General features: G+C 44.5%; 1 protein-coding gene across 5 annotated transcripts in view; it reads right to left on the reverse strand.

Moving 5' to 3' along the window:
• grapa (GRB2 related adaptor protein a) overlaps positions 1-15,390 on the reverse strand; it is a 34,157-nt gene that overhangs the window by 5,361 nt on the left and 13,406 nt on the right. For 2 of the 5 annotated variants that reach the window (XM_028411277.1, XM_028411278.1), the window contains 9 exons: positions 14,260-14,365; positions 12,921-13,007; positions 12,767-12,814; positions 12,316-12,366; positions 11,722-11,772; positions 11,571-11,603; positions 10,954-11,053; positions 9,722-9,841; positions 3,262-3,430 (listed from right to left, as the gene is read on the reverse strand). In XM_028411277.1, coding sequence (XP_028267078.1) covers positions 3,262-3,430; positions 9,722-9,841; positions 10,954-11,053; positions 11,571-11,603; positions 11,722-11,772; positions 12,316-12,366; positions 12,767-12,814; positions 12,921-13,007; positions 14,260-14,365 — 765 coding nt within the window. Of the gene's footprint in view, positions 1-3,261; positions 3,431-9,721; positions 9,842-10,953; positions 11,054-11,570; positions 11,604-11,721; positions 11,773-12,315; positions 12,367-12,766; positions 12,815-12,920; positions 13,008-13,315; positions 14,240-14,259; positions 14,366-15,390 lie in introns of those variants that run through there. The other 3 variants (XM_028411275.1, XM_028411276.1, XM_028411279.1) reach the window with 3 other exon arrangements.

Consider the following 15,390-nt stretch of genomic DNA (forward strand, 5'->3'; position numbering starts at 1 on the left):
CGGCTGTCCTCATGTACTTTATTAAATATTATAAAGTGAAGGTTTGACTGACTCACGGTACCTGCAGAGGCCCAGCTGATGCCTGCTCACTCAGAGCACAGCAGCTGTGTCCTGTCAGTGAAACAGCAGGAAGTTAACAAGCAGAACCCGCCATGTTAAAATAAAATGGTAAATAAAGCAGCTTTTATTCACAAGCAGCTCCAGCGGAGCAGATGGAGAGGCCAATCCTGCTATTATTAGCCCGACCACACAGGGCCGCAGACCGCTCACACAGACCTGATGCTGGAGACGCTTCAGTTTATCTGCTTCCCGTGAGGCGCCTGTCGTTGGCGTCTTTTTAACGCCCTGAGGACAAACTCGTCCCAGCACCTGCCGCAGCTGTGCGGTCTGTGACATCCCTGCTGGTTTGGAACATACGTGTGCTGTTCAGGAGGCAGGAAGCTGCCAAACAAACCCTGTCAGAGCTGCTGCAGGACACAAAAAGCTGCCACCTGCACACGCTCACAAACCCCTCTGATGCTCCACAGCCGTCACCTCCATTCAGTTTCCAAATCCAGCCGGCTCCACCTGAGAGCTGAACTCACCCTGATTAATGGACGTGGATTAAACGCAGACTCAGAGCACCTTTGATTTCTTCATGCTCTCCAGTTCTCGAGTCCACCTCGTCTCTCTGTGTGTCTGCCTGCGACTTCCTCCCCCGCTTTAGCTCTAATAACAGCCCAGAGTCGGAGGCGGCTGACCTCACTTCTTATCTGATCACCTGCAGTGAAGCATTGGTGGCGGCCATGTTTGCAGGCGGCCGCCTCACAGGCCACTCCCTCCTCACTGTTACTGAGTGCACACACATCTGCCTGAAAACAGATGGCGGTACCAAGACCGCCCTCCTAATGAGGCAGATTCTGAGCTCATTAAAAAACCCAGATTAATCCAGAATCTTTATCTGTTAACCCTTCAAACGCAACTACTACCATATTTCTACCCACTGTGGGTCCACTGTTCTCCTCTCTATGGAAACAGCACAAAGATGAGGGAGCCCAGATGTGTGTGTGTCCTATGATCCAGACAGAAAGACAGAAACGATCTCAGAGAAGACACATGTTCACTTTACATCAGCTGTAGGAAGCTGCAGATCCCACAGATCTGCAGAATGTTGGTCATGTGACTGAGTTCATCATGGCTCCCTGCTTGTTGCTGAGGAGTGCCGGACTTTTTGTTGTTTACAGAATCTGGTTGGATTGAAAATAATAAATAAAGCACACAATGTTTAGTAGGGATGTCCTGATCTGATCACGTGATCGGAAATCAGGGCCATTTACGTGGTTTCAGACTCGAAATCGGATTCTACCTCCGGATCAGGACTCGGGTGTTAGGGCTGTCAATGTTAACGCGTTTCCAGGGATAAATCCATCCTGCGCAGGATGACTTTCTTTCCGTAGTGTAGGGGTGTGAGAGGTCCCGGGTTCGAGACTGGGATGAGCCACTTCCTTTGTGAAGTGCATCAGTCTGCGGCACCTGGGCAGTTTGTTGAAGTACTACACTGTGGAAAGGGGCAGTTGATGCGGCTGCGATGAGCAGATAGCGGCAAGCGCTCTCAACACACACACACATTATGATCCACATAATGCATTCAAGGAACCTAAAGACAAATCCACCTCCAGATCATGTTTGTATCTCCAGTAGCAGCAGAGCAGATGCTCTGTTGACCACAGAGAACATGGAGCATGAATGATGAGCTGCATCTCTAATAAGTCATGCAGCCTGTCACATTCTGTTAACCCCTGTTACATCCTGTTAACCCCTGTCACATCCTATTGACCTATAGGGAGCGCAGGATGAGAGGATTCTGAGAGGATCGCGTGTTTTGCTTGGAGGAGAAACTCCAAGTGGGACACAGTCTGCAGTCTTTATGGAGCGAGTTTCAAACCCTGATGGGATGCGACACTTGGAGTGTGTCGTTATCACACTTGTGTCGTTGTAGCATCCGCGCGGGAGCTGCTGAAAAATTCATCCAGGATGAATTAACCTGAAGCAGTTCACTTCTGCTGCTTGCACAGCGTACAGCAGCGACCTGTTATTGATTAGCTTATTATAAAACCAGGCTAAGAAATGAGGCTGGACCCTGCAGTTCCTCCAGTGTCCACTAGAGGCGGTAAATAAAACATGTCCTCCATGGCTGGTGTGAGACTCCTCTCTGCTCAGCTCTTGAATGAATGGAGGCTCCTGTGTCTGAGCTGTTCACTGATACCGTGTCAGGATCAGTGTGAAGGGGGTGGCCTGCCCCTCCCAGGAATACAGTCACCACACAGTGTGGTCCTGTGGACCTGATGACAGCACCAGCAGAGCCTCCACAGCTGTTCACATGACAGGCCTCTCACAGAGCTCTGCTGAGTGACATAGAAATGTGTCCAGACTTGTATCTGCTGAATCAGCACACATGCAAATGATTCCCGGCGAGGAGTCCGGCCCTCCGCCTCAGGACAACTGAGTCCTGCTCCAAACCGCCGGCAGCTCTGTGATCTTTCACTTCAAGCCGCAGCTTCACGTCAAACCCAGAAACTTCTCCAACACACGGAGCCATCCAGGAGCTGTTGGCTCCGCTTAAAAGAAGAAAAACAAAAAACAGGTTGTGCACTGAAGTGACGGCAGGTTGAAGAACAAACACCTGGAGGCTGGCTGTGTGTGTTTGTTCTGACTCGTCGATTTGAAGAGGAGATGTGTGGTGATTTGAAGGTGAAGCAGCACCGATCACGTGTTCAGGTGTTATTTTATTAACTGTGAAAATGCTGCATGTACGGTGTCTGGCGGTGCCGTTATTTACTTAACAACAGCGAAGAAAAAAGACAAAAAGAACATCTGGAACTTGTGAAGGTGAGCTGCAGCAGGTGCTGCTGATGAGCTGATCATCAGACCTCTAAAGACCAGGGGCAGCATTTCAGTAGAAACACCTCAAACACACTGTCAAGCACGGCGGTGGAGGGCTGATGGTTTGGGCTTGTTTTGCAGCCACAGGACCTGGACACCCTGCAGGCACTGAGGGGACCATACCAAGTCCTCTGATACCAATGGAGTCAAACTGTACACCAAAGTAGGACCAGCCAAAGTCCAGACCTCGACCCAGCTGAAATGCTGCGGTGGGACCTTAAATGAAGAAGAAGAATGGACCAAACTCCCTCCACAACATGTGAGAGACTCTTACTGATGCAGTAACCTCTGAGGGTCGGACTAGTTCCTGAAACAAGCTGGAATCAGAAGCAGACTCACCCTGGCGAAGTGTTCAGGGTCCCTCAGAAACACCGTCCTCTCCTTAGCGATGCTGTTGCTATGGTAGAACTCCACCAGCTCGTTCAGGGAGGAGAAGACCTCGTCCCACACGTAGTACTGACTGCAGCGGTCCTGCAGCACCTTGAAGTGCTGGACATGGTCCCCGTAACTGCAGCACACCAAAAACAAAAGGTGGAGAGTTAGGTGACATCACAAAGGAGTGGGGGGGGGGGGGCGAAGCCTCTCCACCAGCTGCACAGCTGTCAGCTGGTGGAGCTGGCAGGCGCTCAGTGCACTCCTGTTAGTGCGTCTCACTGAGAAACCAGCCTTACTGTGTATTATATGATTTTATTTATTTATTATATTGTTATATTTATTATTTCTATAGTTTTATAAACAATTCATGTCAAAAATAAATACCTATATTGACTACAAAAGGCACACAGGATGATATTTTGATCATGTTTGGTGGACACAGTGACTCAGTGCGGCTAAATAATGAGGATATAAATAGCAGAGCGGTGATCTGTGGAGTTCGGCCGGCCGGTTGGACGTTGTTGGCAGTCATACCTGCCGCCCCAACCCCCCGGTCCTGCTCGGCGGTGGTTGCTTAGTAACGTGCCACCTTATCTTTGGAATCTGGACATCTCGACGTGATTATGCGGTTACATAACTGCATGTAATATGTAGCAGAAATCACCCCCGTGTTTCTAAACGCATCCCAGAGTATGTGTGTGTGTGTTAATGATGTGTGGAGGGAAAAGAAAAATGTCTCCTCCTAGTCCTCCTAGGACAAACACACTTTGACATTTGTGGTCAGTCTGAGCGCCTCTCAGAAAGCGAATGAGCATCCGCCTGTTTTTACCCAGAATTCCTCTCTCCATTCTGTGAACAAGCAGGACGGACAGACTCCCTGATGACTGGATGCCATTCAGCTGCACCTCCACCCTGCCCTTTGTGTGTGTGTCCTCATTTCCCTCCTCACCAGTCAGACTCACAGAAACATGATGAAACTGCAGCATAAAAAGACGTTTTTATGACATATTTATAGACCAAAGCCTTTGAAGATGAACTCATTCTTCTTCTTTTCCGCTCACTAATCTTTGTTTCAACCCCTTAACACTATCTGCCGCCCCCTGCTGGTAGGGCTCTCTCACTGCCACCGTGGTGAAAGAGACGAGGACGTTTATAGACAGAACAGGCAGACTGTGGGGGATTCACTGTGGAGTGATGAAGAAATAAAAGCATGTAGGAAGTGAGAAACGGAAGGAAACAGGTTTAAAGTGGCGGCCCCTGCACGGCAGCTGCTCCACGCGGCCTCTTGTGCAACAGAATGTGTGAACAAATCCAGAACCACGTGTCAGGAACACAGAAAATCACACAGACTTCCTCAGACATGGAGTCTGTGTGGACACTGAAACCACAACTACAATTTTTTAACTTTAACCTACTCTATTAACATATTGGGCCCAAAAACAAACAAAAAAACTATTTATGACAATAAAAAAATCACAAAAAATGCTCAATGAACTGTTTTGGAACTTGAAAAAGTAAACAAGTGGCAAATGTGAACAAAGGGACCCCTGGGAGTTAATATCTGTCATAAATCCACCACTTTAATGTCAGAAAATGTATCACGAATGCTTTTTTCTTCGGTGTGGAGTGACTCCATCTCGTGTAGAGGAGTGAGCAGAAGTACTGGAGTGAACTCTGCTTTTCTTGTTGTTGTATGGACCATTTTATTCATTAGAGAAGCCGTTTGCTGTAGTAACAGTGAAAGCATCTGTCTCTGCTTGATCTCTCTTTCTCTCTCACACACACACTCCTCTCTGATCCAGTGTAATTAAGGCCCACAGCGATGGAGAGATTACGCTCTCTCTCTGAGTTAAAGGAAGTGACGGTAGATGTAGAGACGGAGCGCAGACACAGACCAGCACCAGAGCTATTTGTAAAACTTTTACTCTACGCCAGCACAATCCCACATCCATGAAGGTCACTCGTCCATCTCGCTCTCTCTCTCTCTCCTTGCACTTCCTCCTTCAGTCTATTCTCACTTCCTCGTGTTCCTCGCTCTCGGCCTCCTCCTCCGCCTCCTCCTCTTTCTCTAATCTGCTCTTCAGTTTCTGAACCACTGCAGATGTCTAGAGGACTTCACACAGTCAGAATGACACCTCCAGCTGTGTGTGTGTGTCAGTGTGTGTGTGCGCGCTGCACATTACATCAGTGGGTGTGTGTGATTGGTGAAGTGTGTGTCAGGCTCTTTTTTGCATGTCAACTGAAGGAGTGAGCGGTTTGGCACCTTGTGTAGCATTAATAAAGCATCACTCCATAGACGGCTGCGTGTGTGTGCAGAGTAGAGAGAGCTGTGATGGAGCAAATGATGGAGAAGGATGATAAAAGATGGAGACACTCCAGCTGAAAGTGTTCTTGTGCAAATGTGAATGTTCACTCTTTTAGTCTCTAAACACACACACACTCTGCTCACCTTCCCTGAACATCTGTGTGTGTGTGTGTGGACATCGGCCCTGAGGCGCCTGCTCACTCTCTGATGATGAATCCAGATTTAGCTTTCTCTTGTTACAACAAGTATACAGTACACACCAACAGTAGCAGCATACAGTCCACCTAAACTCCTGGTTAATCCACATACAGGCAAACAGGCGGAGCTGAGGCTGGAAGCAGGAAGCTCATGATGTGACCCAGCATCAACTTGTGCATTCTCAGAACAGGCGATGTCACAGTGTTTTTTTACATCAACTTTTACATCAGGAAGTCATCGATGATGAGCTCTCCAGCCTCTTCTGAAGGAGCCGAGCCAAAAGAGCCGAATCTTTAGAGAGCTGGACTTCCCGTCAGTAGTTCCGACAGCACTGAAACCCAGACATGCCACAGCGTCCTGGACCATCTGGACTGGTTTTAATCACACAAGCTGGGACGCTGGGATGGACGATGCGAAGTAAACATGGCCTGCACCAAGAGCCGGGCGAGCAGCACGAAGTCATACACATGATGTTGTCCACTAGGTCTTATTTTGAACGAGCATATTAATATTAAAGTCGTGCGTTTCTGCAGTTTCACAGATGTATAAACTTAAAGGAGAATTCCACAGAAACGCCGCGGCTCCCTGTGCTACATATTTATTCAGCCGTTACATAACCTCACTGACTCACTTTCTGCATGTCGTTATTTATCCAACACAACTACTGTGTTTCTCCTCATTCCGAGGTCCATCGAGTGTGAAATCGCCCCTGAAGCGATGGCATTCATGCCACGCTGAGCCCGCTCTGTGTGGCTGTAGAATTAACCCCCGCAGGGTCACTTCCCTTTAACGCTTCCTCTGTGGACTAATGGCGCCCATAAGTAAGAGTAATGATGACTGATGACTCTTCTACCAGGATGAGCCGTGATGAGTCAATGATACCTGAGGACATGTCCGGATGGTGGCGCTGATACAGTGTAGCACAGTTTAAGACACTTTCTCTGCAGCTGAAATGGTCTGACTATGACCACATGACCGAGGAAGGAAGGGAACTATAATAAAAACTGTAATAACACACACACACAGTTGTTGACAGACTGGTGACAAACAGAGCAGAGAAGAAGTCTATTGTTTTACGCGACCTTCACCTGTTACCAGACAAAGACTCAGGAACACCGAGTGTGTACGTGTGTGTGAGCAGGAGCACCATCAAACAAACACAATCAGAGCTGCAGCACACAACAAACAACTCAGCTGAGTGTTTGCATGTACAGTAGTGATAACAACACCACAGAGGAGGCGAATTATTATTGAAGTGTATTTTCTGCATGCGTGTCAGCCCACAGACATCCGCAGAAACAGAGATTACAGCTAATTTAACAGGATTATGATGGAAATATACGTCTTAGCATAACTGGGCGCAGTTTGTTTCAGCTTTTATAGTAATATTTATAACTTTATTCGTATGTGGTGAACCAGGAAGTACATTTCTGTAGTCCAACCAGGAAGTTAGCATCTCCACAAACAGCCAATCAGATTCCTCCGTTGTCTGTTGGCTTATCACAATAAATAAATAAAGTTAATGATCCTCACAGGTGTAGTTCAGCAGGATCATCTTCACTAATGAACTCCACTTTATGATGTTTGAAGCCTAAATATGATCAGCTAAAAGCTAATGCTATGCTATAAAGCAGCTACAGCACAGTCACATGACTACAACATCAGCACCACCAAGTTCACTGCTCTGACCTCTTCTACAGGACAAACACCTTGATGACCTTTAATGACATCGTTTGTAGTCCCATTTAGTCACTTGTTAGCATGTAGCCTTTGTTCAGACAGGTAATGTGGCACCTTTCGAGCCTTTAGGAGCTGGTGGAACATTAGTTCATGATGATATGAGGTGGTCCTTCAGTGACAAATCCACCAAATCTATAGCAGTAATAGGGTTTGGTGCTTTAATCAGAGGCAGGATGAGAGAAATAAGGTGTCTCAGAATCAGAATAGAGAGCTCATGCTGAGTTTTGTTACTTTCAGTGACTTTATGTGATATCATGAATGAGGAGGTGATATTTTCCCACCGGAGTAAAAGTGAAAGTTTCTCTTTGAGAATGTGAAAAGTCCCTAAACAACCAAATAGCAGACGAGTTGTTGTTTTTTGTTGCAGAGATCTAAGTTGTAGGTCTGTGGGTACGAGACATCCTGTGGGTACAAGCACTGCTGACTCAAAGGGAACTGTGAGAACGCCCGGGTAGGCAGGATGGATTCCTCCTATAAAAGTTGAGCTTGGCATCACTTTGCTTGGCTTTCCAAAAATAAGCTACTAAATAACCCATCGGGACGGTTTCACCGGCACAGCCTCAGAGATTCCACCTTTCAAACAGAAACAGTTTAAAATGAGCTCCCCGATGATCTGTGCTCAATAAAGCCACTTTAAATGAGGCAGAGCTGCCACTGAGGTCATGTTCTTTGTATATTCTACTGTTTGGACTGTGAGGCACATCTATCCAGGTTAAACTGATAAGAATCACACGTCACTGCATCCTCAGGAAACCAATTTGTGGCCATAACCTAATTTGTAAACACGACATGAGGCACAAAACCCTGAAACATGTTAGCATGTTAGCACTTCCTGTCCCCTCAGTGCGTGTTTTCATTGTTAGCATGTTAGCATGTTAGCACTTCCTGTCCCCTCAGTGCGCGTTTTCATTGTTAGCATGTTAGCTCTTTCTGCCCCCTCAGTGTGTGTTGAATGTTAGCATGTTAGCACTTCCTGTCCCCTCAGTGTGTGTTCTGAGTGTTAGCATGTTAGCACTTCCTGTCCCCTCAGTGTGTGTTCTGAGTGTTAGCATGTTAGCACTTCCTGTCCCCTCAGTGTGTGTTCTGAGTGTTAGCATGTTAGCACTTCCTGTCCCCTCAGTGTGTGTTGTTGTTGGTCATATGTGTGAAATAAGGTCTGTGGTTAACAGGAGCTCAGCAGGTTTTTAATCTACCACACAAACACACAGTAAACACACTGATGGTCGTTTACTGTCTGAAAAAGTCGGTGCTACATGTTTTTGCATCTGGATGGATGTAAACAGCATCTTCAGACATCATGACCTTATATGGGCATGAAGTGTGTCGTAGTTTCCTGTAAAAATGTGCCGTCCCGGCTTCATTCACTGTGAAAGTGGATTTTTCACAGACTGACGTCAAAGCCGGACCGAGCCGACTGCAGTCTCCACACTTACAGCTGTCAAGACGTCTGCTCTGACAGGAGCATTGTCAGCACACACACACACACGCTGATCTGACCCATATTTTAAAGCTGCTGCACCATCCTGCAACACCAGCCAGGGAGACATCAGTAAACAGGAAGCGTCTAAATCCTCTCTGTCCCCTCCTGGCAAATCAATCTATCACACAACGCTCCTCCACCTTCCATCATCTTCACTTTTTTTAGGCCTGTCCTCAATTGTCACGGCAGATCCTCCAACAATAACCAGCTCTTAACCCCTGCCTGTCCTCTAGCTGCTCACAGCTCATGGAGGAGCTTCATCAGCACCTAAACTTAGACTCCAGACCCCCTACACACACACATCCTCCCGAGGCACAGCACCGATCCTCAGCTGCTCCCACCGACAGGACGACCGTTCAGCAGCAGCTCCCGATGCCGTGTTGTGCCAGACAGGATTAACTCACATCAGGCCAGAGGGGCTACAGATCCTCCCTCTTACCCTCCACCTTATCCTCTGCCTGGCTCTCTGATCCCCTGCCACTGCTGCACACACACACACACACACACACACACACACACTTCCAATATAATGAACCAAGAAGGAGTAATGAAGATGTGTGTGCACATAGATGTGCTCATTTCATCAGACTGCATCAGATGAAACATGGATGGTCCCTGTGGAGAACTGTGCAGCTGTGTGTTGTCCCTGTACACGGCTCATACGGCTCTTACAGGGACATGTGAGGGGAATTATCTCCTACCTGACAGACATGGAGAACTCCCCGGGAGCGCTCTCGCTCTCTCTGACCAGGAAAGCTCCACACTCCCTGTGTCTGAGTCGACCTTCTGCCACGCCGCGAGATATCCGCCCGGCAAACCAGCTGCAGGCCAGGAGGCAGGAAGAAGAAACATGACAGAAGAGAAGACGTTAAATATTTGTTTTATGTGTTTATAGAAGTCTAGAAATAAGAAAAACATCTCTACTTTACTGTTTCAACAGTTAATCACAGTCACAAACTGTGAAAATGGTCCTTGAATGCATCATGTGCAACAAGATTCAGTAAATACTAAAAGTTCTGTCCTCCTCAGCAGGAGGCAGGAAGCCATGATGGGGTCACATGTGAGCAGCAGTCACATGACCAACATTCAGAGAGTATCTGTCTGATCTGCAGCTGATTTCACACACACACACACACACACACACACACACACACACATACGGGTCTATGTGAACTAGACGGACACTGCTGGCCAAACGCGTTTTTTGCTACATTAGGCGGACACCCCTTTCCACTTGCTTTACGATGATATGGGGTATGTCAAAAAATCTGTTTTGAGCCATAGAACACAAATGTCACTTTAAATCTTAAATACACAGCACACAACCCAAGATATAACAACCTGACAACATGGTTAGTTAGGCGGACAGGAGATAATGAGGTAATTAGCCCCGCCCATGACACAAAGAGAAATTAGGAGGACTAACTCAATTTGTGCAGACAGTAGCTATACACACACACAAAAATGTCACTGAGGTGTATTAAAGGGTCAAATACCATTAATGGAACATGGCTAAACACAAACACAAACGTGAAGGCATTGTCCATTGAAAGGACACACCTACTATATGTGGACAATTTGTTTTACACAACACACAATACGCCAGACTATGCATTGTGAAGACATACCTGATTTGTGAGGACACATTTTAACTGGCAATATAGCTCACATATATATTACATATTTTATATAGTTAATACCTCTTTCATGATTACAGAGAATGTTTTTGTGATGCTACGAGACAAACACCAGTCAATGCACTGCAAGCCACATTTATTGCAGCAAAAACAATCATAAAACATCTTGGCTTGTACATTTTAAAACATTTAACAAAAAACTAAAAAAGTGCTGCAACATTATAGAACCAAATGTCTTTCACACCATTCACTGCTCCAACCTCGAGGAAGCTGGTGGATTGAGTTAGGGGTCATACCATCTGACGTGCCAACAGGCTACCTGGGCCTCTTCATCCCAACAGGAAAGTGTACTTAAAACAGATCTCCTTGCATTATTTCCCTTGGCATCCAGACTCACTACAAGAGAGGAAAAACAGATTGTCAAATGGTATTCACACAACAATCCCAACAAAAACAACCCCTGGAACTGGTTAACATATCACTTCATGAGTCTTCATGAGCATCGTGTCCATGACAGGACACCACAGAGGAAGTCACTGCGTTCCACTGCACGCTTGAACAACACCTCAACACTCCACAACACTACTCAGAATGTATTTTGTGAACTGAGGAAATGGAGAAGCAGGAAGCTGAGCCTCACCTACCAGGGCTTGCATATCCTCACACTATTAGAATAATGGCCTGAGTCCTTTTTTCCAAGTTTTTCAGACAACACATAACTTCACCAAAAGCAGAGCATATGATATTTAGGCCAAATATTCATTTTGGTCAAAACATTACCTAGGCCATTCATTTAATAGGGTGACGATATGCTGTGCAATGACAAACATCACTGATTTTATCTTCACAGTTTGTAGACTAGTATTAAAACCCATTTAAAGTGTTTTGCTTCAGAAAAAACATGTTGTCTTACCAGTAGATGTGCTTTCAATGGCAGAGTCAATATCTGTATAGTGAAAAAAAAGATTAGGTATATGGATATAATAGCAAACAGTAATATTGCTTAGCCTACATGTAATGAATCAAACATCAAGGATGCTGGTGGACTGAGGTAGTGGTCATACCATCTGAGGTGCTTGGAGGTTCCTCAGCAGGCTGCCTGTCTCTCTTCATCCCTACAGAATAGAGTAGTTGAATGTTCATGTGATGATTTGTGTATTTCACAACAGACACTTCAACCTGTCACTACAGGTACAGGAATGGAACTATATTGTCACTTGCACAAAAAGTGCGGGCGAGATTACGTTTGGAATATAGCTTCCTGGCCGTGCAACTGTGCGCCACAATAGTGCTTGTTATGTTACAGGTATATCCCAATAAGCCATACCAGTGAGTTAGCATGTACAATGGCAGACCACTTGAACTTGCATGGCTAAAAGGAATGCATCTATTAACAAAAGTAGTTTAAATTCAACTCTCCTTGCTATGTCATGACAAAATGACTAATAACTGAACTGAAGTACTGGAAATGGAGACAAACAGACATACAGACAAGAGCAGCTGTAGCTCATATGGCATGCCCTGTGATGACTCCTGCACTGCTGTATCCATCTAACAAACCCTGCCTGACTAACATTAAAATAGCGAGCAGCATTGCCTTGTCTACGTGTAATGAATCAAACATCAAGGAGGCTGGTGGATTGAAGTAGTGGTCATACCATCTGAGGTGCCTGGAGGTTCCTCAACAGGCTGCCTGTCTCTCTTCATCCCTACAGAATAAAGTAGTTGAATGTTCATGTGATGATTTGACCTGTCATTACAGGTACAGGACAACAATAATGACTATGATTGATTATGATTCAGGTATATCCCAATAAGCCATGCCATGCCAGTTAGCATGTACAATAGCAGACCACTTGAACTTGCATAGCTAAAAGGAATGCATCCATTAAAAATAATTTATATTCAAGTCTCCCTGCTATGTCATGATAAAATGACTAATGACTGAACTGAAGTACTGGAAATGGAGACATACAGACAAGAGCAGCTGTAGCTCCTATGGCATGCCCTGTGATGACTCCTGCACTGCTGTATCCATCTAACAAACATCCATCTAACATTACTACATGTAATGAATCAAACATCAACGAGGATGCTTAGTCATATCACCTGAGGTTCCTGGACATTCCTGCTCATATTGGCTGGCTCTTTTCATTCCTGTAGAATTAATAGTACGGCTCAATAAAGTTCATGTAATATAAGCAGGTTTGTGCCAATTCAGTTATTAATATTTCTAGTTAAAAATATTTCTAGGCACACTTACCAACACTTGTATGTGAATGTATGAGGGGCTGCTGTTCATCAAACTCACTGTCTTCGCTTTGCTCAGAATCACTCAGGTTCATGTCATCTGACAAAAAATGAAGAAAATAAATAATAAAACATGAGAGAATTAAACGGCAAACATTGAGTTACAGCGATAAAACATTATGAATAATATTACAATGAAGATTAGCTTGTTGAGGTAAAAGGGACAGATGTTTTTTAAGTGGGGTTGTGTGAGGGACAAATGGCAGGCAGGCTGTGTGGAAAGCATAACATTCTAGAGGTTAGGTCATATTTTTGCTACAGTAAAAATATCTGTTAGCAATTCTTGTAAACCAAACTTTATGATCTACACAGATCTACACAGCTGAAAACAACTTTTAATAGCAATACCTTCAATGTCAATCTCTTCAAGTGATTTGCCTTGAAGATTTGTCAGGGACCCTTTCTCCAAGGCAAGAAGTAATTTTGATATTTTGGCCAGCTGCGTTGTAGCCTCTGGAAGCCTGTAATATTCTCTGTGGACACGAACGTCATGTCCTAAGAAGTCTGCAACTTGATCCAACTCATGATTTTTGAGGTTCAGGATTTGTGACAAAGTTGCAACATGCTTGCACAAGTGACTTGACCTGAGGAGTTCAGGGTTCTGAGCGCCACACTCATTTGCATAAATCCTCAAACAGTCCTGTCCTCTATAAGAAGACAAACAATGGGGTCTTGCAAACAGGAATTCATTCTCTTCTGGGACTCCACACTCTGTTCTTTTGCTGATAAGATGTGTTAAGGCATCAACCATGTCTGGTGACAGCAGCACAGCAACTTTGCGCCCTCTTTTACCCCTAATTTCCACGCAACTGAAGTGGTTACAAAGTTTTTGTTCGAATTTTGTAAGGCCGCTGGCAACATCCTTATGCAAGGCAGTTGTGTCCCTTTCGAGGAAGCCTTTGAGTCTCATTTTTGCAACTTCTCCTCCACGTCTTCGGTTGAAGAGTATGATTTTTGCAAGGGCTGCTTTACAAAGTTCTCCATAGACTTGGGGTGATGGTGTCTTTCCTAAGTCTTCAGATGCTACCTTTGGTACCCTAGTCTTACACATAGCTGCTTTAGCTGAGTGTGTAAATATATGATTTGTAGAAAACTGCTTTGAATGGAAAATGTTCAATGTACTTTTATGTCTATGTAACTGAATTAGTGGAAATTGGTGAACCGAAAACCTTTGTCAACAAACACTAAATGTGATATATTATGCAGACTGAATAAAAAAATACTGTAATAATTATGAATTAATATTGGTACATCATGCATGAATGCATCATTTATTCAACAAAACTACTCACGTTTACATCTAATACCAGTCCACTTGATCGCAGCATAAGGTCCACCACACCTGGCACATTTGTCGAAGCTTGGTACAACTGAGGAGACCAAATCATGTTCACAGATCTGTTGGAAAAAACATAGTTATGAGAATATCATGATGAATATCAAAATTACACTTCATCTGATTTGATGAAAACACTTGCAATTCAAAAAACACTGCTTTTTGTGTGATGGAGAACATTAACAGAATGTAAATTGTGGAAATATAAAAGAAAATGTATATATTTTGCTATTATTTGTAAACGAACAAACAAAACATGTGAACTTTTCCATCCTCACCCAAAGAAATTCTGAACAGAAGGTTCAAAGGTTAAGTAGAAATTTTAGGTACTCAAATATTTCAAGCAATCAAGTATTTTTTATATAGTCACGACTTAAGCCACTAAATATATCATTAATGCGTTGTGCTATAACTTATGTACACATTCAGGGTACATTCCCTAAAGATAAAGACTGCTCTAACTGACAGTTTGACTTTAAAAGCCTTCGAAACATGTTTTCTGAATCATAATTGGGTTATGTTCGCCAATATCTATCAAATGTAAGCATACACATATAGTTCACATAAAGCAGATTACCCAAGGATTTTAAGTCTGAGATGCTAATTTTGAATGGATGGATGGATGTGTTTAGGATGTGTATACAAAATGTTACAGAGAAATATTGAATTTTTAAATTATTTACCTCATGAATGCTGCTGGCAGGAGAGGCAGGCGGGACAGGATCAGTCTCCTGTGGACTGTTCTGGGGACAGAAATGGACAAGCAATAAGCACTAAACATCTGAAGTGGAACATTCAAACTGTAGTTATTTGTGTTGTGCAATAAACAATTATATACTGACAAAATGTCAATACGTTATATTTTCCTCAAGAGTGAGAATTCATTTCAGCATAAACACTGACCATTAAAAACATAGAGTTGATTGAGCTGATTTTGTCATTAAGCTGCACAATACTGCCCACCCCACACAATACACAGTATGACAGCAGCAGTAACTAGGAGGACATGGTACACAAACTGGTCTAGCCTTTCTAGCCTTATGGTGGAGGTCAGAACACCGCCCATCCCCCACAATACACAGTAAGA

This window comes from Parambassis ranga, chromosome 8 (assembly GCF_900634625.1).
Source record: "Parambassis ranga chromosome 8, fParRan2.1, whole genome shotgun sequence".
NCBI classification, from domain to species: Eukaryota; Metazoa; Chordata; class Actinopteri; family Ambassidae; genus Parambassis; species Parambassis ranga.